The sequence below is a fragment of the Festucalex cinctus genome, chromosome 1 (assembly GCF_051991245.1).
Source record: "Festucalex cinctus isolate MCC-2025b chromosome 1, RoL_Fcin_1.0, whole genome shotgun sequence".
NCBI lineage: Eukaryota > Metazoa > Chordata > Actinopteri > Syngnathiformes > Syngnathidae > Festucalex > Festucalex cinctus.
In genome coordinates, this window is record NC_135411.1 from 3366404 (window position 1) to 3393391 (window position 26988).

General features: G+C 36.7%; 1 protein-coding gene across 3 annotated transcripts in view; it reads left to right on the forward strand.

Moving 5' to 3' along the window:
* The first annotated feature begins 3269 nt into the window (after positions 1-3269).
* ift57 (intraflagellar transport 57 homolog (Chlamydomonas)) overlaps positions 3270-26988 on the forward strand; it is a 59793-nt gene continuing 36074 nt past the window's right edge. The window contains exons 1-11 of one of the 3 annotated variants that reach the window (XM_077511900.1): positions 3270-3780; positions 6135-6309; positions 6406-6524; positions 18616-18703; positions 18801-18875; positions 18960-19085; positions 20844-20915; positions 22574-22705; positions 25111-25173; positions 25491-25557; positions 25646-25822. In XM_077511900.1, the coding sequence (XP_077368026.1) occupies positions 3623-3780; positions 6135-6309; positions 6406-6524; positions 18616-18703; positions 18801-18875; positions 18960-19085; positions 20844-20915; positions 22574-22705; positions 25111-25173; positions 25491-25557; positions 25646-25809 (1239 nt within the window). In that variant the 5' untranslated portion in view covers positions 3270-3622 and the 3' untranslated portion in view covers positions 25810-25822. Of the gene's footprint in view, positions 3781-6134; positions 6310-6405; positions 6525-18615; positions 18704-18800; positions 18876-18959; positions 19086-20843; positions 20916-22573; positions 22706-25110; positions 25174-25490; positions 25558-25645; positions 25823-26988 lie in introns of those variants that run through there. The other 2 variants (XM_077511909.1, XM_077511891.1) reach the window with 2 other exon arrangements.

The following is a 26988-nucleotide window of genomic DNA, read 5'->3' on the forward strand; positions in this document are numbered from 1 at the left end:
TAGTACCTTTAAAAAGTCATTTTTCTGTTTGCTGTCGACTGATGATGACATCACCTGTGCTGAAGAAGTAACGACCAATCATGGCTCAGTTTGCTGGCCAAACCCAGAAAACAGGTGAGCCATGATTGGCTGTGACCTACTTCCTCAGCAAAGATGATGATGTCATCATCAGCAAGTAGAAAATTTACTTTTAAAGGTATTAAGGTATAAAGGTTTTTTTTTTTTTTTTTTTTTTTTTTTTTTTTACAAAAAGGTTTTTTGTGTAAGAAAAAATTTTGTAAAAAAAAAAAACTTGTAAGAAAAATGTTTGTTTTTTTTTACTTTAAAAAAGTTTGTAAGAAAAACTATTTACAAAAACTTTAAAAATAACTTTTGTAAAAAAACTTTTTGGAAAGAAAAACTTTTGTAAGAAAAACGTTTGTAAGAAAAACTTTTAAAAAAGAAACTTTTCAGAAAAACTTTTCTAAAAAAAACAAAAAAAACAAAAAAAAAAAATTTTTTGCAAGAAAAACTTTTCGAAATACTTTTTTAAAATAAACTTAAAAAAAAAATTCTCAAGAAAAACTTTTTTTTTCTTACAAAAACGTTTTTCTTACAAAGGTTTTTTTTGTTTTGTTTTTCTTACAAAAAAGTTTCTTACAAAAACTTTTTTAAAGTCTTTTTTTAAGTTGTTTTTTTTTTTTTTTTTTTTTTAAAGTTTAAAAACAAACATGAGCCACGATTGGTTGTTACCTTCTTCCTTAGCACAGATGATGTCATCATCTGTCGACGCAAGTGGCAAATTTGTTTTTTAAAGGTATTAATTGTTCATTAAAAATAATGAGGTTATCAAATTCATTCTGGACAAAATATGAACTTCTTATTGCTGAAAATTGTTCAATGAATCAAGTATCCTTTTTGAAGGTAGCGTTAGCCTAATAGCATACTTGGCTACGTCATTTTGTACTATGAGAAAAATGTAACCAATTCCGAGTCGATTTCTTCGGATTGAAAGCTTTGCAAATGGAAAAAAAGGAGACGGATCGCGACCAATCAGAACCAAAACAAAACCAAAACACAATTTTTCTGCATTTTCGCTAATATCCTAAAAGTGACATCAAAATTCTACCTCAACAAATATTTGAAAACAAACTAAAACGTTAAGTACAACTCGATTATAACTTCAAGAGGAAATGGCGTCAACAATTTTTGATTGTCGCGTAAACATAATCAAAAAAAAAAATGTTCAAACGTACTCACAAATACGTTAAAACAGTTGCGAGGACGTTTGAACGTACTTGGAGGCGAAATGCTACAAACAGCATATTTTCCCACGGGTCAATACCCCATTGCATTTTGGGAAAAAAAAAATCCAAAACTGCAGACATAATAATAAATCATAAAAGTTGTGAATATATTTTTTAATTTAATTTTTTGACCATATTGGTGTCATATGGGCCACATGCTTAAAAAAAAACGTTTTTTGTTCACTCGCGCATGCACAAATAATATCCATTTAGCCAAAAAGTACGTTCGAGCACACTAACAAATATGTTTGAATGTATTTGCGAGTACGTTGGAACATATTTGAACACATTCGAACGTACTCGCCAGTCCAAAATGTTGACGCTTCCGTAGAAATGTACTGTCAAAAAAAACAAAAACAAAGATTTGTTTTGTTTGCATTTTTTTTTAGCATGTAATTCTTTCGTGTTCCACTAGAGGGAGGCATCTTACCCAGGTGGTACTCAACACCTTGATGAGACTCGCTGGATTCGCTCTGTCAAGTTTTTTTTTGTTTTTTGGTTTTTTTTGTGGGCTCCAAGTTTGAGAATCGCGGCTTAAAGTGGACAAGACACAAGACAGCCGATGTCGAATGCTTGTTGTTGAAATCCAAAGACACACAAACACACAGAGTGCCTTCTTTGCTGTACATGTTTTTTGATGTTTTTTTTTTGTTGTTTTTTTTTTGGTGCAATGTTTATCAAAAATGTCTATTCTCGGATGATGGTTGTACATTTTCTTGCTCTTTTCATTGTTATACTCTTTCAGGACCATTTGGACAATAAACGTTATTATTCTGAAATGTTTGTTTTGTTTTTTTGGTTTGTTTGGTTTTTTTTTTTTTGTGGGGAGGCTCAGGGGTTCATTTTTTTTTTCTTTTTCTGGAGTTCAGGAAAAGTACACAAAACGGATCCAGGCCGCTTTTACGGGTACCCTAACCCAGGACTGGACTGGTACAAAAAAAAAAAAAATCAGCCCTGGCATTTTGACTTCGGCCCACCAAAATTGCCAAAATTAAAAAAATAAATGATTGACTTGATAAATAAATAACTGACTAAAAGTGGTTAAAACGAATAGAAAAAAAAATAAAAAATTATATAAAAAAAAAATATATATAAATGGGAAAAAAACCCTATAAATACATTTGTATTAATATTTTTAATTACATTTTTTACATCGTTTTTTATTTTGACTTTTAGGCATTTATTTCGTCATATTTAGATATGTATGTATTTATTTATTTATTTATTTTAATCGTAATTAATCGCATGACTTCAATAGTTAACTATCGCAAATTGTGTATCTGTTCGAAATGTACACTAATATGCGCAATACATTTTATTCCCTAAGTTTTCATATTCGTGTTAACATAAAAGTGGAAAAAAAAAATATTAAACTCATAGGAATATGTCTGCATCTTTTAGTCATTGATACAGTAATTTCATAATCATTAATCATGCGTTTAAATTTTTTTTTTAAAATTAGTGGCGTTAAAGAAACTCCAAATTAACACACTAATTTTGGCACACCTAATTTATTTATTTATTTAGTCATTTATTTATTTAGAATGTTGGCAGTTTTGGTCCGTACTGGCAAGTCGAAATGTTATTGAAATGAGGGGGCGGTCCTAAGCGTGTCTTGGAAGATGACAGATATATTTTTTTTTTTTTTTTTTTTTTATATTCACTCACTCACTCACTCACTCACTCACTTGGAAGATGACAAAATTGACATGAGAGAAATCCAAACCAGACGTACTTCATCGAGTTCACCTGAATTTTGCAAAGTGCATCAAATGATGCACTGAAAATGATAGAACTCAGATTAAATAAAATATTTGTCAACATTACAATTGAATAATTTTTTTTTTCTCCATTGAATTAGATTTACAAATGTACTGTACAGGTTGCATACCCTGTACAGTAGATTTGTTCCGCACTCCATGGCAGTAGGTGGCGGTAATGCGCTCGATCTCTATTTGCCAACTTTATTCAAGAGGACGCGAAGAAGACGCCGCCGCCGAAGAAGAAGAAAAGGGAAAAGAAAACACAGAAACTCTTCTGCTATTATTATGATTATTTTGTAGATTTAATGGTTTATCCGGAGCAAGTTAACCAATTCGCGTCGATTCTTGTCACGCGGTCACCTTTGCCCGCTTCCGTGTTCGTGTCGTGTGGCGAAAATATATCAAACATGGCTAATATTAGCCAACCGGCTAGCTAGTTAGCTCCCCGTTGCCTGACAACGGCCAGTACACAAACCCGGTTAGCCTAGCTAGCCGCATGCTAACGGCTCTCATCTCCTCGAACAAAACAAACAAAAGAAATCGCAAAAAGAAAGTTTCGGACTTGGTACCGAGATGGCGGAGGACGGTCGCCGCGGGTGGGATGAGGACGAACGCGGTCCGGGAGCTGCTCATCACGGCTTCGTGCTCATGGAGGCGCTGGTGGACAAGCTGAAAATCTTGAACTGCGACCAGGAGCTGCTGGAAAAACACAACATGAAGCCTCTCTCCAGGCACGTCACACACCAACAAACAACACTTTTGATGTACTGCAGTGGCTAAAAACTCATATGAACTAGTACAGTGGTACTCAAACTTCGATTTGGGCAGCGGTGGCAGGGGATATTTTGCCGTGACCGGCAACTAGTCTGCGTTATTTTGCCGTGAACGGCTCAGATTGGTTCATCGCCGGACTTCGAGTGTCGTTTCGCAAGTTTATTTAGTTTTGCCACCTCAAATAGGCTGCTACCAACATTAACCGGCCCTCAGAGGCTGTTGGCAGGAAAAGTTAAAAAAAATTATAATATTAAATAATAATAATAATAATAATTGATAGTTGGATATTTTATTCCCAACTTTTTCAATTGTTTTTCAATCAGTCAATCAGATCTTTATTTGCATGACACCTTTCATACTTTAAAAGCAACACAAGATGCTTCACATAAAAAAATAAAAAAATAAAAATAACCATAATCAATAAAAAAAGAAAAAAGAAAAATGAGAGAGACAAACACAAAGGAAAGTGGAAACACTGGGGTATAAAAACAACATTAAAATAATCAAATTGAATAAATGCAAATTTTTAAAAGTGCATCTAAGTAAGTAAATGAAAACTAAGAGTATTAACAAATTCTATATATAGATAAGGTGGAGAAACATTATCATAAATAAATGTAACAAATAACGGCGAGCTATAACAATAGAATAGAGCAACATTTGAAAAAAGTATGCAAGGCTAAAAATTAAAGTTATATTGAATAAATGACAAAAGAATGAGATATACAGATTAAAACAAATAAAACAAAATAGAAAATAAAAAGTCGCAATTAATTAAAAGCTAAATTAAAAAAAATATATATATAGGCCTTTGTTACCTAACCCTATCTGGAAATTTGATCCATATCACGATTCATAGGTCACGATTTGATACCGATTAAATCCTGAAATGAATCTGTAAGACGATTATTGCGATTCTTTTTATTTTACTCAAATTTAGAAAATACTAATTTGTAAACTTGACTTTTTGTTGAAAATTTCATCAAAAATTGATGTTTAAATATCGATTCAGCCACGTATTGATTTGATCCAAGAATTCCGCACTGTAATATCTCGATATGTTGATTTTTCTTAATACCCCTAATATATATTAGCGCTACACGATATTGGAAAATCATGCGATATAGTTGCTGAGTGTAGTGAGATCAGTATTGTTGTGATATTTAACATGTACTAAAAGAAATTATATTTTTATTATCTAAGAAAGAATTAAATTTTTCCATGCAGCAAAATAAGCAAACTCAATATATTTTTTGTTAATTAATAGTAGAGATAGACCGATAAGGTTTTTTCGGGCCCGATACCGATACCAATTATTAGTAGTGAAGGATGCCGATAACCGATATTTGGAGCCGATATTCATTTTCACTAATAAGGGACATCAAAATTTGGAAAAAATACAAACTCCAGCTCTTATCTTTTTTAAAATTTTTATTTGTTTATTTTAAAGTATATGTTCATTGAGAAATTTTTAGGGTTAATAAAATATTTTTAAGGTTTTTGTTTTTTGTTTTTTTTTTCAAAATCTTAGTCAATAGACAAGTTGTGGGATCTCCCAGGCGCAGTAGCATGTTTTCAAAAGTTAAATAAAAACAAACAATTATTTTCTACACAAAATAAAAGTCTTCCAAAATTTCAAAATATCCAAAGTATTAAATTTTTACTTATCTTAGTTTTAATTTCAATCAAAAACAGAAGGTGCAGAGAGTTCCCAGGGTCGACAAAAATGAAAATAAAACCTTTTTTTTTGTTTTAAATTTACATTTAAATTAGTTCCCTGAAGTTAACACTTAAAAAAAATGGATCTATTATCGGCCATATGATTCTTCAAAATGGCCGATGCCGATATTTCTCTTTTTAAATTTACATTTAAATTAGTTCCCTGAAATTAACACTTAAAATTTTTTTTTTTAAAATGGATCTATTATCGGCCATATGATTCTTCAAAATGGCCGATGCCGGTATTTCTCAAAATGCTGAATATCGGCGCCGATAATCGGCCCAGCCGATAATCGGTCTATCCCTAATTAATAGTAATGACCTCTCGATAATGTTCAACCATTGGATGGCGGTGCACATTATAGTTAGTGGCCGATTAGTTAAAAGCATAAAGTTCCACGTGAAACTTATTGCTTGCCTTGCATGTCTTTGTGATATGCATGTTGCATCGGCCAATATCGCAATATTGATATTTTTTCGATATATTGTGCACCCCTAATATATATATATGTATGTATATATATATAATTTACATTCTTCTTCTTTTCGCGATGACAGAACTAACCTTGCGTACGTGTTGTTGCGGCCGCAGACACTATTTTGTGTCCAGCCCTTACCTGGCGGCCAATCCGGGCGAGCAGTTTTACGTGTTCACCATCATGGCCGCCTGGCTGATCAACTGCGCGGGCCGAAGCTTCGCCGGACCCCAGGAGGACGACGAGCCCGCCGCCGTCGTCGCCAACATCTTGGCCGAGCTCAGGGCGCTCGTAAGACTTTTCTGCTTTCGTCTCGTTTTGGAAGCCAGCGCGAAGAGATGACATCATCTTCTTCGTCTGTTTTGTGTGTGTGTGTGTGCGTTGAAGGGCGTGAAGGTGGACTTCCCGCCGTCCAAGCTGAAGTCGGGGTCGGGCGAGCACGTGTGCTTCGTGTTGAACGCGCTGGCCGAACACGCGCTCAAGAGGCGGGGATTCTCCTTTCAAAGGTGCTCGTTAGGACACTTGCAGCCTAATTAAAGGCACACACGGCATAGAAAAACATGCTTAGACTTAGACTTGACTTTATTGATCCCTCTGGGAAATTTTCATGTCCAGCGGCAATGAGAACAGATAATAAAATACAAAAAATAATTCAATCAATCAATAAATAAGGTTATTACACCAGAGATTGAATGAATAATAATAATAATAATAATAATAATAATAAATAAAATGAAAAATAAAAATTCAATCAATCAATAAATAAGGTTATTACACCAGAGATTGAATGAATAATAATAATAATAAATAAAATGAAAAATAAAAATTCAATCAATCAATAAATAAGGTTATTACACCAGAGATTGAATGAATAATAATAATAATAAATAAAATGAAAAATAAAAATTCAATCAATCAATAAATAAGGTTATTACACCAGAGATTGAATTAATAATAATAATAATTATAATAATAATAATAATAAGAAGAAAAATAAAATAAAAATAAAAATTCAATCAATCAATAAATAAGGTTATTACACCAGAGATTGAATTAATAATAATAATAATAATAATAATAATAATAATAGATAAAATGAAAACTAAAAATTCAATCAATCAATAAATAAGGTTATTACACCAGAGATTGAATGAATAATAATAATAATAATAAATAAAATGAAAAATAAAAATTCAATCAATCAAGAAATAAGGTTATTACACCAGAGATTGAATTAATAATAATAAATAAAATGAAAAATGAAAATTCAATCAATCAAAAAATAAGGTTATTACACCAGAGATTGAATTAATAATAATAATAATAATAATAATAGATAAAATGAAAAATAAAAATTCAATCAATCAATAAATAAGGTTATTACACCAGAGATTGAATTAATAATAATAATAATAAAATAAAAATTCAATCAATCAATAAATAAGGTTATTACACCGGAGATTGAATTAAATAAATTAAAGTACAGTAAAGTGCCATATTTGTGCTTGCTGGCAGACGAAAAAGGTATTATTGAGGTAGTATGTTTGAACTTCTGCATATCATTTCAAATGCGGCCATAAAATGATCCGGACAAGCAGTGTCGTGGTATCGGGACTACAACTAAGTCAAGTCTGCCATCTAGTGGTAAATGGTGATATTACAACTTCACTGCAGTCAATGTATGTTTGTCAGATTTACCTGTTTGACATTTGTTAAACACGACACAAAGAGGAGAGGAACTTGTCGGCTCTCGGGTCAGGCCGGAGCCGGAAGGCTGGCCACAGCGTCACCTGTTCCAACACCTGTTGGCAGGCTGATGCACCAGGTCCCCTTTTGCGTTGTGAGTTGGAAGAAAAAGCGAGTCAGAACAAAGAATAGGCGGGAATCCAAAGTCAAGCTGAACAAAAAGCGGCTTTATTGGCAAAAGCACACTGAGACCATTCAATTTGCGCAAATGGAAAAAATCTGACAACAGTTTATAAAGCTTCACCCATGGTACAACCTCTTTTCCTGATTGGCTATCAAACCTGCCTGCCCACTTCACGCTTAGATCTTATTGGTAAGGGAAAGCCTCGGCCAAACCCACTTATTATGAGATGCAGTTTACTGAATGCTAATAGTATCTGCTTTTGACCACTAGGGGGTAGTGCGAGCTTAGTTTTGTGACTTCTACTGGTATCCAATTGTTATAAAGTGGCCCGCAGATCATACGTCCCCCCCCCCATTCTTGAGACCAGGAGTAATAACAGGTTTTTACTGGTATCAAAAGAACTTATTCGTACATAAAAAATGAGGCGACCTATCATTTACATTGTATAATCTAATAATTTTGCTAAAACTAACCTTTTGCAGACACCAAAATAAATGAGACCCTTGTCCTGAGCTTCTTCCCTGACAGTCATAAAGTAATTAAGATTCTTGCTCTGACCTTTTTCCCGTCATCTGATGGTTGTAAACTTTCAGGATATCATTTGTTCATTAGCCCTTAAGCGTGAAGGAGCAGTTTTCAACAGTTGACCCCAGTGAACATGTGATTTCTGGTATTTTCAGCTGGCACCTTAGAGTTACAAAATTAAGTCAAATAAATGATTAATTGGTAACAAATGCATGATTCCCTTTGTGACAAGTCAGGATACACACTGGCATTTAATTTCCTGAAGCTATTTAAACACAAGTAGCAATCATAAAGTTGTTTCGCATGAAAAGGATTTCACTTGAACATTTGGCCTCGAATAGGTCAATAGTTCAAGAGACAGCACCAAAAATCAGATCCCACAAACTGACTGATACAATTCACTCCTGCACTCTCTGAAGAATCCTCTCCTCACCCTCTATTTTTATTTGGTTTCCACGCCCCGAGTTCCATGGGTGTTCCAACCCTCCAAAACTGCAAATGCAATTCATAGTTGGAACACAGTCTACTTGTTGTGTGTGCACACGAGTGGAAGATTTCTGAGTACACAAATTTGCAATCATTTCTCAACAGAAAACCGGCGGCCTCGGCAGACTGGCTCGAACCATTCTGCTGCGTTTACATGTTCTGCTTCTTCAGTCGTCTTCTGTTCAGATAACATATAGCTAGCACATGTGAATGTGAGTGTAGAGCAGAGCAAATCAAGTCTTCATTGCAGCAAATGTAGGATCTAGGGCTGGGCAATAAATCAAATTCATTCCATACATCGTCATTTTAAAAAATCGAATCGTTGAAAATTTGCTAAATCGTGAAATCGAGTTTTGCCTTCTGGATTATTAAATGTTGTTGTTCTTATGTTCTGTTACATCCAAATGCTTTTATGTGTTTTAAATCTTGCACAAGTGGCAGAATGCTGGATGAGTGCTTTACAAGACATGTTTACAATCGCTACCAACTACTTGATTGTGGCATTTAAGCACAAACTGTGAATATTAAGTTTATGTTAAAATTGATCTAGAATCAGTATACGTTACTGGTGTCTGAACATTTTACACAGCAATTATTTTTGAAGAAATGAAACCTTTAAATAAACGTTTGTTGGATTTATTCGATTAAAATCGATTGAAATCGTAATCGTTCTGGATGGCTGCAAAAATTTAGATTTTATTTTTTGGCCATATCGCCCAGCCCTAGTATGATCACTCATATTTACAATTATTCTTACAATGTTCACAAGTCCTGCACCCGTCAGAGAGTAATAATATGCCTTTTTAGTCAGTCGCGATCACAATTTTGATTTATGGCCTTATTCGCTTTGATGTCCTTTGATGACGTAGGATGAAACGATAAGAATGATCGATCGGGGGTCAAGAGGTCACGATCACGATTTTTTACAACTACTTTATGAACTCAATATACCGGAGACTGCCGTTTCTAACCCTTACGCCAGAGAACAGTTAAAACGTCTAAAAAACAATCCTGCTATCACGGCCGAAAGTGATGACGTTAAAAAAAAAAGAAAAAGAAGAAGAAAAAGCGCCCTACGATTAAGTGGGAGGGATTTTAATAACGTAGTATATTGTTATTATTTTATAAATGTATACTAGGGGTGTTAAAAAAAATCGATTCGGCGATATATCGCGATACTACATCGCGCGATTCTCGAATCGATTCAATAAAAGAAAATCGATTTTTTTTTTTTTTTTTTTTTTTTTTTTTTTTTTTTTTTTTAAGAGCTCAGAATTGTTCATTCGGTAGTCTTACCGATTCAACGTCTTATCATCATTGCCTTTTTTTTGTGTGTGTGTGTTTGTGTGAATCGATTTTTCAACTTCCATTTTTAATGGAAAAATATTCAACAAAACGTCTGACTTCGGGTTAGGATTCACACCTTGAGCATGGAAGAATGTTATATGAACGGCACATTAAGCCATAATGTTTTATTTTAATGCTGTTCAAACATGAAACAGATTACAACCTCTATAAGACTGAAATTTCAGATCAATAAATCATACATTTTCATATAAATCTTACACTCTACAAGCTTACTGATTAGTATTTTCTAAATTTGAATGAAAAAAAATAAATTCGTATCGGGATTAATCGGTACCGAATCGAATCGTGACCTGTGAATCGTGATACGAATCGAATCGTCAGGTACTAGGCAATTCACACCCCTAATGTATATCCATGATAAAGAAAAACGTACGTACGACTTTGTATCTTTTTTATATGAATTTTATTAAATAAAAATATTTTTAAAAAAAGACGTTACAGACAATGTCATTTTTTAAACTCGCTGAGAGAACACGTCGTCATGGGAACCGTCGGTCGTCTTCTAAAGAATGCACCATTTCCGCTTACGTCGTCGGTGTCACACTTTAATACGTCCGTGTAAGATTTACCGCTAGTGGTCTTTCACCTGTATTCATATAGTGTATCGATTTAATGGTATTTTCGTAAATGGCCTCCGTCTCCCTTCGTAATATATCGTCTTAAAAAAAAAAAAAAACTATATTAAAATATCGACATTATATATATATATAAAAATAAAAGAGAAGATGACTCTCACCAAGATCGTCAGGGCTATAGATATCACCCTCTTCAATAACTAAAATAGTTTTAGAAGACAGCGTTATATATTAGTTCTATAAAAAAAAAAATATAAAACTCATGCAGTCTATAAACTATATCGACAGTTACTAAAGTTTCTATAAAATATATTTACAATTTATTATAATTCCCCAGATCTCCATCCTAATATTTTATAAAAATTAGAAGTGACCTTCAGCCATCCTACGATCAGAGATAAATCTTTAAGGGGTGTAAATGTCGGGGTTGGAACTACCTCGAAAATAGACATACGGTCGTAAATTATTTTAGGGGGTATACTTTTTTATTTTTTTTAAATAAGTTACTTTCTACCTATTTAATGAAATAGAAATCGATTAACGCTCCTATATCATCATCATCATCCACCGTTTCATTGATATCAAACATTGTTTAACAATACAAACCCTCATGACAACGTTTAATACACAATTATTTTTTGCAACACCTCATCTCTCACTCTTGTCTTCCTTCTGCCATCTGAAACCCCGTTCACCCCTCCTCCTCTCTCCCTTCCTCCTGTCAATTGAAGCCCCGCCCCCTCATTCACGCACCCCACCGCAAGTTCGCCCCCCTCACTCGAGCACATTTTCTCCAACTTTCCAATTCTTGGTTTTAAAGAATGTCTCACTTGTAACGTCACAAAAGTTTCCATAATCATGTTCTCGAGTCTCTCTCTCTCCCTCCAGATCTCAAGGTACGAATGTGTTCACGTCAAATTCACTCTTACAAAAATCTCTGTATCGAAAAGCCCCTCCTACATATTTTTTTTCTTTTTTTTAAAAAAAAAAAAGAAAGAGTCGACCCTTCGTCATTCTTTTTCATTCTTTTATTCATACATCTTATTCCAATATAAGTCTGTTATTGAGTCTGTGTATGTGCGCGCATGTTTTTTAACATCTGGAAGGGAAAAAAAAAAAAAAAGCTCATCCGCATCACCCATACACACACGCAAAGTCATAAAACAATCGTCACCCCCACCTATTTTTTGTTTTTCTATCGCTTTCGCTAACCATATGCGAACAAGGAGGAAAGTCATATCTCCTTTTAAAATATGACAAAGGTCTCGCTTTTTGACCTTGACACCCCTAATTCCTCTCTTGGGATGAATCATATCGGCCTACCACGACGTTTCTTACATTTTTATCAAAAGCGGTCCTATATAATCTCCGGGGGGGGGGGGGGGGGGGGGGGGGGTCCTCCCCTAGAGGATTATCACGCTCGATTCATTTTTCATCGTGCTGCACAGGACATGCATACAGCCAGACGGTCCCCCCTCCTCAGCCATTTCCTTCCCACCACCCCCCACCCTCCCCCCATCCACATGTTGCACAGGAACTCACTGGCACACAGGCACGCACCTCTTCATCTCTTTGAAATCCTAACCCTAACCCTCATTTTTATCGTTTTCCTTTCCTACGTCATTAAAAAAGTCTTTGATCGTGACCTCTTGACCTCCGATCCATCATTTTTATCGTTCCCTTTCATCCTACGTCATACCAGGCCTTTGATCGTGACCTCTTGACCTCCGATCCTTCATTTTTATCGTTCCCTTTCATCCTACGTCATACCAGGCCTTTGATCGTGACCTCTTGACCTCCGATCCATCATTTTTATCGTCCCCTTTCATCCTACGTCATACCAGGCCTTTGATCGTGACCTCTTGACCTCCAATCCTTCATTTTTATCGTTCCCTTTCATCCTACGTCATACCAGGCCTTTGATCGTGACCTCTTGACCTCCGATCCATCATTTTTATCGTCCCCTTTCATCCTACGTCATACCAGGCCTTTGATCGTGACCTCTTGACCTCCGATCGATCATTTTTATCGTCCCCTTTAATCCTACGTCATACCAGGCCTTTGATCGTGACCTCTTGACCTCCGATCCATCATTTTTATCGTCCCCTTTCATCCTACGTCATACCAGGCCTTTGATCGTGACCTCTTGACCTCCGATCCATCATTTTTATCGTTCCCTTTCATCCTACGTCATACCAGGCCTTTGATCGTGACCTCTTGACCTCCGATCCATCATTTTTATCGTCCCCTTTCATCCTACGTCATACCAGGCCTTTGATCGTGACCTCTTGACCTCCAATCCTTCATTTTTATCGTTCCCTTTCATCCTACGTCATACCAGGCCTTTGATCGTGACCTCTTGACCTCCGATCCATCATTTTTATCGTCCCCTTTCATCCTACGTCATACCAGGCCTTTGATCGTGACCTCTTGACCTCCGATCGATCATTTTTATCGTCCCCTTTAATCCTACGTCATACCAGGCCTTTGATCGTGACCTCTTGACCTCCGATCCATCATTTTTATCGTCCCCTTTCATCCTACGTCATACCAGGCCTTTGATCGTGACCTCTTGACCTCCGATCCATCATTTTTATCGTTCCCTTTCATCCTACGTCATACCAGGCCTTTGATCGTGACCTCTTGACCTCCGATCCTTCATTTTTATCGTCCCCTTTCATCCTACGTCATACCAGGCCTTTGATCGTGACCTCTTGACCCCCGATCGATCATTTTTATCGTTTCATCCTACGTCATCAAAGGACATCAAAGGACATCAAAGCGAATAAGGCCATAAATCCAAATTTTGATCGCGACGCACTAAAAAGGCAGCTATTAGTTCTCTCCCGTCGATTCCCATATTCGATGTTTTGCACATTCAATCGAAGCATCGCTAAATGTCACTAATTACAGAGGTGAAAAGTTGACCCATCCAACATTGTGACGTACACTCTCAATCACTCTTTCTCTAATTTACATTCTTTTGATTTTCTTTTTTAGGTTATTTTAACAAATTGGGAAGCTAAAGCTAAATATAACGAGACTAAGTGCAATTTCTGGGGAAATTGCGTGGGAATGCTGAAAGCTGAACGCTAAGATTTGAATGCATGTGGAATGCTTATGAAGTCAATTGAGAGATAAATTATGAAATTGATGACCTCCTGATTACTGGACAATGCTGGTATGATGGTAAGTTGTATGCACGGAGGTGGGCGTGGAAATTGATACTTCGAATGATAGAGAATGTACATTACGTCAACATTTGATGGATGACGTTCTTAACGAGCTTAGGGGGGGTCATGTGAAGGTCCTGACCCCTCCCTAATGAAGATTGGTGATCCTTAATGACTTCCGCCTGTCAGCTAATGAAGATGAATGACCCTCCTTCAGTGGGACCGTTTTTTGCAGAATATCATGGCCGACGCGGGTTCAAAAAAGCTATTTGGTTGGTTAACTTCCGGATCCGGTGCACGCCCCCCTAGATCGAATGACTAATGAATAATAGTGGCTTGGTCTGGGGGGGGTGGGTGTTAAAAATACCAGTAAAAAAGTACTAGTTATTTCTCTTGCGGTAAAGGAGAAAAACATGCGGAAACAAGGTGCAAAGATTGTATTTTTGAGGTTGTAGAACAAGAAGTATACGGTGAGATTCAACTGTGATGAAATGGTTTGTATTATGAAATTAAAAAACATTTTAATATGAAGTCATACGTGACTGCACGAGGGTAAATCTGACAATAACTGGATTCAAAACTATACAATCCCTCCTCACTGACACAGCTGCTCTCTGGCATTTTTGTTGTTCACTCGTTACGTGAATGACGGAGTGAATAGGAGGATCAGGTAACTATTCCGAAAAAAACATGAGGGAGTCCCGAAATGAGCTACACCGGGATTACGCCGGATGCGTGTGCGTTGCGTGTCGACGAGCCGAGACGCACGGATAGACCTATTTTCTATTTTGGCCGGATGCCGCATCCGTCGGCGTCCGGCAAATGGCAAAGCTAGCACAAAACACATCGAGCGGGACAGGAAGACCGACGCTGTTTCAAAATAAATTTCCGGTTACCTTTCAGAATAAAACCTCTCGCCAGTTCCTATTTCGCAATCATGTCAGCAAAACATCATGCTGCTTAATGCTTAATTGGCTGTTTAACTCTTTCACTCGCCGCCATTTTCACATTTCGCAATCCCGTTCGCTGCCGGCTGTTTTACTGGATTTGGACTGATTTTGCAAGGCCCACAGAATATTGTGTTCTATTGCAATTTCAATGCTGTTCAAACATGAAAAAGACTAAATGCTCACAGTTATAAGACTGAAGTTTCAGATAAATAATACATTTTCATACAAATCTCGGTTCACTTTTCGCGGTCTCGCTGTATCGCAGATTTTTTTTTAAGTGCAATTTTGCATATTTTTTTACAGTAATATACCCATTTTATAAAATTTATGAAGGTTTGAACATTGTCAAAGTTTGAACAAGAGAGAAATGTGAGAACAGTGTATAAATTGTGCGGTCGGGGATTTTTGAGCCTTAAAACATTTATAAGAGTTGTAAAACATAAAGCTAACTACTTCGCGGATTTCATTTATTGCGGGTATTTTTTGGAACCTAACCCCAGCGGAAAACAAGGGAACACTGTATACAGGTACAAGTTTACTGATTAGTATTTCCTAAACTTGAGTAAAAAAAAAAAAAAAAATCACAACAATCGACTCATAAAGTCGTATCGGGATTGATCGGTATCGAATCGAATCGTGACATATGAATCGTGATACGAATCGAATCGTCAGGTACTAGGCAATTTACACCCCTATTAGATATTATCTATATGTATTATAGGTGTGAGTCGATTCAAAATTTTCATCGTAATTAATCGCATGACTTCAATAATTTACTGACAATTAATCGTACATTTTATATCTCAATTTAAATCTAAAATTACAATGAAATGTAAAAAAAATTCCCCCTAATTTAAATATGGTTTTATTTTTAGTCAATGTTACATTTCATAGCAATTCTATATAAAAAAGTGAAAAAATAATAAAGTTAAAAAATAAAATATGTACTGTAAAAAACAAACAAGTGTGACTGATTTGTGTTGATCATTTTTCTGTCACTACAACATGGCATAATTGCAAGACAATGGTGACAGCTCAGTGTATTTTTCTTTTCATATTAGGAGCTGCCTAATTTTTATATGAAGTAACTTGTGAAATTATGCACATTTTTAAAACTGTAAAATACAACCTAATCCCCAGAAATATATGCATTGTTATTTAATTTAGTTAATTAATTTTAGTTATTATTTTATTTTAATTTGTTATTTATTTATTACTTCTTTCACGTTTCCTTTCACAACACACGGTGCTTTACGTGCAGCCGTCCAGACCTGTACACAGGCAACTCCTTCTCATGACCCCTTCCAACCCCTTCCGGTTACCCTTTTCTTTTCTCCCTCCTCCCTCCTCTCCTTTCCTTTTCTCTTTTTGTAGGGATGCACGATAATATCGATGGCCGATAATTATCGGTAATTATCGACCAATTTGACATCAAACAGATAAACCAGATAATAAAGAAATTTGCCAAAAATTATCAGCAATTAATCGACCAATCTTATTTCAGACAGATAAACCAGATAATAAAGAAATTTGCCAAAAATTATCAGCAATTAATCGACCAATTTTATTTCCGACAGATAAACCAGACAATAAAGAAATTTGCCAAAAATTATCAACAATTAATCGACCAATTTTATTTCAGTCAGATAAACCAGTTAATAAAGAAATTTGCCAAAATTATCAGCAATTAATCGACCAATTTTATTCAGACAGATAAACCAGATAATAAAGAAATTTGCCAAAAATTATCGACAATTAAACCAATTTGACGTCAAACAAATAAACCAGATAATAGAGAAATCCACCTATAATTATCAGCAATTATCAACCAATTTGACGTCATACAGATAAACCAGATAATAAAGAAATTTGCCAAAAATTATCAGCAATGAATCGACCAATTTTATTTCAGTCAGATAAACCAGATAATAAAGAAATTTGCCAAAATTATCAGCAATTAATCGACCAATTTTATTTCTGAGATAAACCAGACAATAAAGAAATTTGCCAAAAATTATCAGCAATTAATCGATGAATTTTATTTCAGACAGATAGACCAGACAATAAAGAAATTTGCCAAAAATTATCGACAATTAATCGATCAATCTTATTTCAGTCAGATAAACCAGATAATAAAGAAATTTGCCAAAATTATCAGCAATTAATCGACCAATTTTATTTCAGACAAATAAACCAGATAATAAAGAAATTTGCCAAAAATTATCGACAATTAAACCAATTTGACGTCAAACAAATAAACCAGATAATAGAGAAATCCACCAATAATTATCAGCAATTATCAACCAATTTGACGTCATACAGATAAACCAGATAATAAAGAAATTTGCCAAAAATTATCAGCAATGAATCGACCAATTTTATTTCAGTCAGATAAACCAGATAATAAAGAAATTTGCCAAAATTATCAGCAATTAATCGACCAATTTTATTTCTGACAGATAAACCAGACAATAAAGAAATTTGCCAAAAATTATCAGCAATTAATCGATGAATTTTATTTCAGACAGATAAACCAGATAATAAAGAAATTTGCCAAAAATTATCGACAATTAATCGATCAATCTTATTTCAGTCAGATAAACCAGATAATAAAGAAATTTGCCAAAATTATCAGCAATTAATCGACCAATTTTATTTCAGACAGATAAACCAGATAATAAAGAAATTTGCCAAAAATTATCGACAATTAAACCAATTTGACGTCAAACAAATAAACCAGATAATAGAGAAATCCACCAATAATTATCAGCAATTATCAACCAATTTGACGTCATACAGATAAACCAGATAATAAAGAAATTTGCCAAAAATTATCAGCAATGAATCGACCAATTTTATTTCAGTCAGATAAACCAGATAATAAAGAAATTTGCCAAAATTATCAGCAATTAATCGACCAATTTTATTTCTGACAGATAAACCAGACAATAAAGAAATTTGCCAAAAATTATCAGCAATTAATCGATGAATTTTATTTCAGACAGATAAACCAGATAATAAAGAAATTTGCCAAAAATTATCGACAATTAATCGATCAATCTTATTTCAGTCAGATAAACCAGATAATAAAGAAATTTGCCAAAAATTATCGACAATTAAACCAATTTGACGTCAAACAAATAAACCAGATAATAGAGAAATCCACCAATAATTCTTGGCAATTATCAACCAATTTGACGTCATACAGATAAACCAGATAATAAAGAAATCCGCCGAAAATTATCGGCAATTATCGACCAATTTGAAATTGACAACATTTGATTTGAAACATTGTGAAACGTTTACACAATGTTTCAATGTATTTGTACACCTAAGACTTATAGTAGGAAACGAAAATATATTTGTATTCAATTCATTTTGCAAACAATTATCGGCTTACGTATCGGTTATCGACATCGGCACGTCTAATTTATTGGTTTATCGGTATCGGTTGAAAATAGCGTTATCGTGCATCCCTATTTTGCATACAAACAAATAATAAGATATCAAATAGTCTTGAAACACTAACCCAATATCCTTTGATCGTAACCTCTTGACCTCTGTCCATCAAATTAATCCTTTAGGACATCAAACAATCCTGACCTCTTGACCCCGATCGATCATTTTTTATCGCACCTGTCAAATTCCAGGCCAAAGTACCCAACGGAAACCGCCGAAGAAGAATCGGTGACGGACGACCACGCGGAACTCGCGCTGGACGATCCGGACCGCGTCGCCGTACGTCCTCTTCGACCTCCGTCTTCCCCCGCCGGCTTCTTCTTCTTCTTCTTCTTCCCGATTCCTCATGATTGGGCGTTTTTTTGCGTCTGTCCAGGAGGAGGAGGACGATGATGAAGATGAGGAGAACCTGGTGGACTTGGAGGCGCTGACCCTGCAGAGCACGCGTAAAGTGAGACATCAGCGCCATCAGTAATTCGTGCGGCGTCTCCGGCGTAGGAGGTTTGAACCGGGTGACCCGCGTTTCCTCCCTCAGGAAGTGGCGGCGGCAACGACCAAACCGGACGAGATCCTGAGGTCCACGGTGGACGTGGCCGAGTGGAACCTGGAGGTGGAGAGGGTCCTGCCCCTCCTCAAAGTCACCATCAGGACCGACAACAAGGTACGGCACCGTCCTCAAATATGGCAAACTCGTTGTGGGAATGGCGGGAAAAGTCAACGTGATTGGTCTGGTTCATTGCTTAACTCTTTTACTGCCACACATTTAAAAACAAATAAAAACAAACAAACATCCACAGTAGCAGCCGATTTCGAGCATTTTAACTCATCTTTCAAGGCAAGCAAAATATTGTGTGCTTTTACTATATATAAAATGTGGGTACCAAATGAAAGTTTGCATTCCATTCTTTCATTAGAAGAACAAAGTATGTTTTGTTTTTTGTTTTTTTAATTTTATTATTTTTTTATATTTATTTTTTTTATATTTTTATTTATTTATTTTTTATTTATATTTTTTTTTAATTTTTTTAATTTTATTTTATTTATTTATTTTATTTTATTTTTATTATAATTTAAAAAAAAAAAAAAAAAAAAAAAAAAGAAGAACAAAGTATGTTTCTACCTTATTCCGTTCTTTAGTAATTACCACTTGAAAATGGGTCATTTGAGTGACATTAAGCGAAAATTGAAAAGATAAGGAGAAAACAAGCTTTTGTAAAAAGATATATTTTCTCCACAACAGTGACTTTGACACTAATATATTTGGTTTAGTGATGCTCTGTGAATTAGATTTGATGTGACAAAGGATTTGATCATTCTCCTCATCGTTGAAAAAATTCCATTTTGTCAGATTCAAATCTTACAAGATTCTTGAATCTTCAAATCATACAAATCTTACAGTGTACATGTACAAGTTTACTGAATGCTATTTTCTAAATTGAGTAAAAAAAATCGTAACAATCGACGTGTAAATTCATATCGGGATTAATCTGTATCAAATCGAATCGTGATACGGATCGAATCGTCAGGTACTAGGCAATTCACACCCCGAGTTCTGCCCATTGCTTTCTAGCAATTTTTGCCTCGATTCTGACTCAGCTCAGCCACCACTGTTGCCAGCGACTTGTAGTTCTTCACTCCTGAGCGAGTGCTACCAAGGCCAGCTCACCCAGCAGGGGAGCCCACGCCAGCCGCATTCCAGGAGCCACACCACCAACCCCCATTTTGCGTATTGACAGCAGATTCATTGTAGGCACAATACAGCCTTATCATGTTACAACAAATGTCCAAACGGAATTCGAGCCAGACAATATTTACATTCAAACGGGAACAGATTGGAATATCTCATGCGACAACATTGGACCCGACAGAACTGTCATACAACCAAAGATGCCTCTTCCAAATCTAATATTGGGGTCGAAGGAACTCAGCGATAAAAGAAAAAAGGGGGTCTTCAAAGCAGCACGTACGTCCACGTGTTCATGTTTTTTTCTACTTGTTACAAAACAGGTGTCGGTCAGATTGGTACATCAGTGTCTTGGGGAATTGATGTTTCTGTGTTTAGAGACAGGAAAGGGGGTCATGAGATCGGAAGGACGGTGGGGAAGTTAGCTTGAGGTCACGTAACGTTGTTTAGAGAAGGGATGGGGTGGTTGGGGGTCATGAGGGTGATACCTGGAAATGTGTGGGATGTTTGATGAGAAAGAAGCTCATAAATGATTGTTTTAGTCGTAAATAAGTGAACTTTAGAGAGGGAGGGAGAGAGGTCTGTTTTTTGGGCTAGTCGTATCGCATAACTGCTTTGGAACACCTCTCCAGTTTGGAATTCCTCGTTTATTGTTTGAATGAGGATGATTTGTATCTTTCTTTGTACACAAATCAGCGGTGCACGTCTCCAACGTGTCTGCCGTCATTTGTGCAGGACTGGAGGGTCCACGTGGACCAGATGCACCAGCACCAGGACGCCATCAAGTCTTCGCTCCACGAGGCCAAGGTGCCTTTTTGCGTACTACGTTTTGGTTGCTTTTTCGCTCCTTGTTTTGGTTAGTTTGGCTGCTTTCTTTTTTTTTTTGGACGGTTTCATTGTGTAAATAGATTGAAGTAGTCGATTTATATGTGGGGGTTTACGGTGTGGTGTTAAATGAATGTATTGGGCCAGGGGGTCAGCAACCTTTTGTGTGAAAAGAGCCATTTTAAGCCAAGAAAATAACCAAAATTGTGTATGGAGCCGCAAAACATTTGAAGAAACATTGCGTTCGTGTTAGCAAAGTAGTACTGAGCGTCCAAGAGCTAATTCGAGCTGCACCACATCCCAAAAGTATGCAGCATCCAATACTTCCACCTTCATTTTCTTCAACCTGTCCTTTTCTGTTTTTCAAACATCGGCCAAAAGCAATCGGCCAATTGTGCCAAATAGCCGATGATTTCCCCCTTAAACCGTTAATGAAGAAAACCAAAGTTTCCGACACTGTGAAAGTACCCTAAACGCACCATTTTGCTTGCGTAGCATTAGCAACTAGCAAGTGTGTAGCGTATTAGGGGTGTTAAAAAAAAATCGATTCGGCGATATATCGCGATACTACATCACGCGATTCTCGAATCGATTCAATAAGGGCAGAATCGATTTTTTTTTTTTTTTTTTTTTTTTTTTTTTTTTTTTTTTTTTTTTTTTGGATTCACACCTTGAGCATGGAAGAATGTTATATGAACGGAACATTAAGCCTTAATATTTTATTTTAATGCTGTTCAAACATGAAACAGATTACAACCTCTATAAGACTGAAATTTCAGATAAATAAATAATACATTTTCATATAAATCTTACACTCTACAAGCTTACTGATTAGTATTTTCTAAATTTGAATGAAAAAAAATCGCAACAATTGACTTATAAATTCGTATCGGGATTAATCGGTATCGAATCGAATCGTGACCTGTGAATCGTGATACGAATCGAATCGTCAGGTACTAGGCAATTCACACCCCTATAGCGTATGCTATTCTGGTGTCCGTAAGCGTCCTTTAAGCTTTTTAATGACACCGCAGTTGGAGTTAACTGTCAAATTAGACACACAATGTTAAGAATTACATCCACTGTATATTTAAACACAAAACAGGCTTCGTTTTTAAAACATCACAAGCTTCGTGCTAACAGGAAGTTAGCAAATGCGAACAGGAAGTTAGCATCGACTTTGTGGGACCGCATACAGACAGATGAGATAACACGACGCAAAGGCACAAATTCTCCCAAATGTGTGAACAAATATTGTGAAAAGCTTGTGCCTAAGTGGCAACCATTGAAAAGGAATTGGGGAAGGGGTTCATTTTATGCATAATGTATATATCTTTAAATAATCGGCAGATTAATCGGTAATCTGTATTTGTTGCTGCCAATCATCTGTATCGGCCTCAAAAAATACATATCCGTCGGGCCCTATTTGAAATAAACATATCAGTCAATTCATTTTTACCAATAAAATGGTGATGAATATTTTCTTCACAATTGAGCAGCCCTAATGAGGAGCATATGAAAATACAAAATGCAAATACAGCTTCTAGGGAACATTGGATTTACAGTTGTGAGTTTTTTTTTTTTTTTTTTTGAGCCAGCATCACGCACGTGTCACATGGTCTGTTGCCGGTGTCCTTCAGGGCTACCTGGACAAGCTGGAGGAGGACATCAGCAGGACGTTGGAGAAGGTGTCCAGTCGAGAGAAGTACATCAACAAGCAGCTGGAAGGCGTCATCGGCGAACATCGCGCCGCCCAGGCCAAACTCAGCGAGGTCTGAAGCCGCCTTTTTATTTGGGCTTGGATTGGATGTGGTCTGTTGGCTCGTTATTCAAATTAACAATTGTCAGATTCCGATTACCCGCACGACTGAATCAGGAAAGTGTCCTGACGAGTGTTTTCAATCATTTCTTAACAGAAAACGGGCGGCCTCGGCAGACTGGCTCTAACCATTCTGCTGCGTTTAGATGTTCTGCTTTTTGAGTCATTTTCTAGATAAGATAATAAATAGCTCGGCTATGTTGAACATGAGTGCTGAGTATTTACAATTATTCCTACACCTTACAAAGTCCATGTTTGTTTTTTTTTTTTCGTCAAAGAAGGAAGTCACTCAGAAGAGTCCAAAACCACAAAAGAGAAGATTTTGTTTGTTCATTTCATTTCTTTCTTGTCTGTGGAGTTCAGGAAGAGTACGTACCGTAAATGGGATGCAAACTGCTTTTCTTATCACTCGAGATGAATCACACCCGTGAAACAGGAAAAGAAGTGTTCTCGAAAATGAAGCCCTCGCATAGATTTTTTTTTTATCTTGTTATTTTCATCAATCTTGTGACTTACTGGGCTAACCTGAAACCTCGTCATGTGAATGTGTTTTAAGATAAAAATAATAATAATAATAAAAAAAAAAATTGTATCCTTGAATTTTGAGAAAAGAACGTCTTTGAAGCCTTGAAATGTCAACTTTATAATATACTAGAAAAATTCCCGCGGAAATTTTGGATGTGACTGCTGACTCTTGCAAGGTGGAAAGCCGAATGCACTGGTCCGTTCTGGGTCACTTCCTGTTGAAATCTGGTCACTTCTGGGTCACTTCCTGTTGAAATCAAGTCACTTCCTGTTGAAATCAGGTCACTTCTGGGTCACTTCCTGTTGAAATCTGGTCACTTCTGGGTCACTTCCTGTTGAAATCAAGTCACTTCCTGTTGAAATCAGGTCACTTCCTGTTGAAATCAAGTCACTTCCTGTTGAAATCAGGTCACTTCTGGGTCACTTCCTGTTGAAATCTGGTCACTTCTGGGTCACTTCCTGTTGAAATCAAGTCACTTCCTGTTGAAATCAGGTCACTTCCTGTTGAAATCAAGTCACTTCCTGTTGAAATTAGGTCACTTCCTGTTGGTTAACTCTAGCAGACGCAATACACACCAATGTAAAAAGCCTTTTTTTTTTTTCTCCATTCCGCACACTGTCTTTGAACCCGCACAGGAGCGAGAGCTTACATTCCTTAAAAAAAAAATTCAACACCAAGCTAAAGATGAGAAAAATTGCAACAAAATGAGCTAAAAAATCATCTCGGTCGGTTCATGTATGTGGCTTGGAAAATGGTGCTTAATTTGTCCATCTTTCCCCCCCCATTCATTCCTATGGGATTTTTGGCAGGGTTTTTTGGGAATTGCGTCGCCATGGTAACTCGAAATTCCGAAAAAAAAAAAAAAAAAAAAATGTATCCCCGCCGAGTCAGATCGAGACGCATCTTTTGATACCTCATTTGTGCCGGTACGTTCAACGGTACGGGGCGCATTTTGTTTGACAAATTCGGTGGAATAAAGAAAAATCATAAACGCTTTTTCTTGGATAGTAATATGTGAGGGGCAACGACAAAATAAAAACAATAAGAGTGTCAAATAAGAATCGAATAAACTCAAATAAGAGCAACTAAAAAAAAAAAAACAGTAAGAAGAACAAATACTGACTGTTCCTGTGCGTTTTGGCCTCTTGGGGGCGGTGTGGTGCCTTGCATCCATGACATTACACGCTTGTGAGTAGAGAAGAAAGTTGCGATTGAATTCTATGAAAATAACTCGTTTTTTGTTTTCTGTTTTTTTCACACATTGTGAAGAATTTGTGCCTTTGCATCGTGTTATCTCATCTGTGGGTACGTTTTCCCGCAACATTTGTGTGTTGATATTCGTTAATTTGAAGGAAAAACACTCTCAAAGTCGATGCTAACTTCCTGTTAGCGCTAGGCTAGCGATGCTTTAAAAACGAAGCATTTTCTGTATTTAAATATACAATGGATGTGATTCTTCATGTTGTGTATTTAGTTTTGCGGTTAACTTCAACTGCGGCGTCATTAAACACTTTAAAGGACGTTTAGGGACAACAGAATAAAATACGCTGCACACTTGCTAGTTGCTAATGCTACGCAAGAAAAAATGGTGCATTCAGGGTACTTTCACGGCGTCGGAAACTTCGGTTTTTGTCTAATGTTTTAAAGGGGAAAAAAATCATCGGCCATTTGGCCGATTGTTTGAAGGCCAATAATCGGCGGCCGATGAATCGGTCGGGCCCTAATTCGTGAGTAGCCGATACCTTGAAATAAGGCCGGTAATCGGCCCGATACCGATACGCGTCACCTCAAGTTTTTCATCGTCTTCCTCTTTGTCGTTCCTCCGCCGCCAGGTCAGGGAGCGCTACCAGCACGCCAGCGGGGGCGTGGCCCAGAGGACGCGACTCCTGGCCGAGGTCAGTGAACGCATCGCGCCGCTCCACGTTTCTGACATCGATTGGAGACGCACACGCTAACTTGTCAGGACTTGAGCTTGACTTGAGACATGCAGGAATCGATTTCATTTTTTTTGTTTTTGTTTTTTTTACAGTCAACCTAATAAGAATAATGGTTCTAATAAGAATATGATAAAGCATTCATTCCTTATCAGTCACTTAGGCTGGAGGTGGTGAACAAAATAAGGTGGAGGCGGCCGCCTCGGAATTTTGTACACAGGAAAAACCGTGGCATCGGTCGAGTCGTTTTGAAGGCGTTGCGCTTGTCCCACTTTCAGCTGAGCGAAGAGTTGGAGAAGGTGAAGCAGGAGATGGAGGAGCGAGGCAGCAGCATGTCGGACGGAGGTGAGCGACTCTTTTTTTTTTTTTTTTTTTTTTTTTTTTTGGTGCTGAAGTGACGTGTGCGTGCGTGCGTGCGTGCGCGCGTGTCCAGCGGCGGTGGTGAAGATCAAGCAGAGCGCCGGCAAGCTGAAGCAGGAGACGGCGCGCATGGACGTGCGCGCCGGCGTGGTGGCGCACATGCTGCTGCACGCCAAACTCAAGCACAAGTCCGACATCCGCTTCCACATGCACGCCGACGACGACGGCGACTTCTGAGCCGACGCACAAAGTACGTTTTCACGTTTGCGTACTTTTGCCCACAAGCCAGATTTTTTTTTTTTTTTTTTTTTTGTTAGCATTCCCTAACTTTTCCCAGATTTTGGATTGTGTTGCAGGCAATGAATGATGGAATATTAGTAAAAAGATAACATGTTCATAAGTAGTGCCGGGAATCTTTGACTGTCTCACAATTCGATTCGATTACGATTTTTGGGTCTACGATTCGATTCAGAATTGATTCTCGATTCGAACGATTTTGGATTCAAAATGATTTGATTGGCAAATGATTTCTGCTTCAATTTACAGATGTGCACAACATTGTCATGATCAACTCCAGTTTGCTTTGCAAGACAAAATGACAAATAGAGACGTTAAAGTGTCTTTTTTATTTTTATTTTTTATTTTATTTTATTTTTTTTTACATTTATTAATTTTGTATTGTAAGTGCCTTTTTCCACAAAAACAGCATGTGGGCTACAACTGCCTTTTCCCCTTCTTCTTCATTTCTAATTGAAATAAAATCGATTTTGGGATATTAATATCGATTTGATTCGATTAATAAATAAGAATCTCGATTCTTCTATGAATCGACTTTTTTTGGCACACCCCTAATACATACATACATATATATATATATATATATATATATATATATATATATATATATATAAAGGTTATATCAAAATGGAAATTTGAGGTGAGCAAGCTCTAATTGACCCCAAAGTTGTGAGCAGGTGACTTAACTCTTCCCCAGTGGTTTCCCTCGAATGATCTTATCATTTAGTTGAATCCAATATAATCATAATAAACCCTCCCTCGAGCAACAAATCCAGTATACAAGCCTGCAAGCCGGTCGGAGGATTTCCTCGTCAAGCTGATTTCACCGAATCGCCGAGGCGGAAAAGCTCTCCAGCTTTACAGATCGTCATATTTATAACCTCGTGTGTATACCGTGTCAACAAACGTCTTACGGGTTCTTGTCAGCTTTCCACCGCGTTAGGTGGTTTGCCTCTCATTCGCTTTCATTGTCAATAGGTGGTTTTGTGCACACAGCTGCACTTAATCATATTTTTGCTACCTGCAACCAACATCCTGGAGCAGGATGCACCTCGGCCTGCAACCGTCACTCTTCACATATCTTCAATGAGCGTCGGCCTGAAGGGAGGGCAAAGGCGG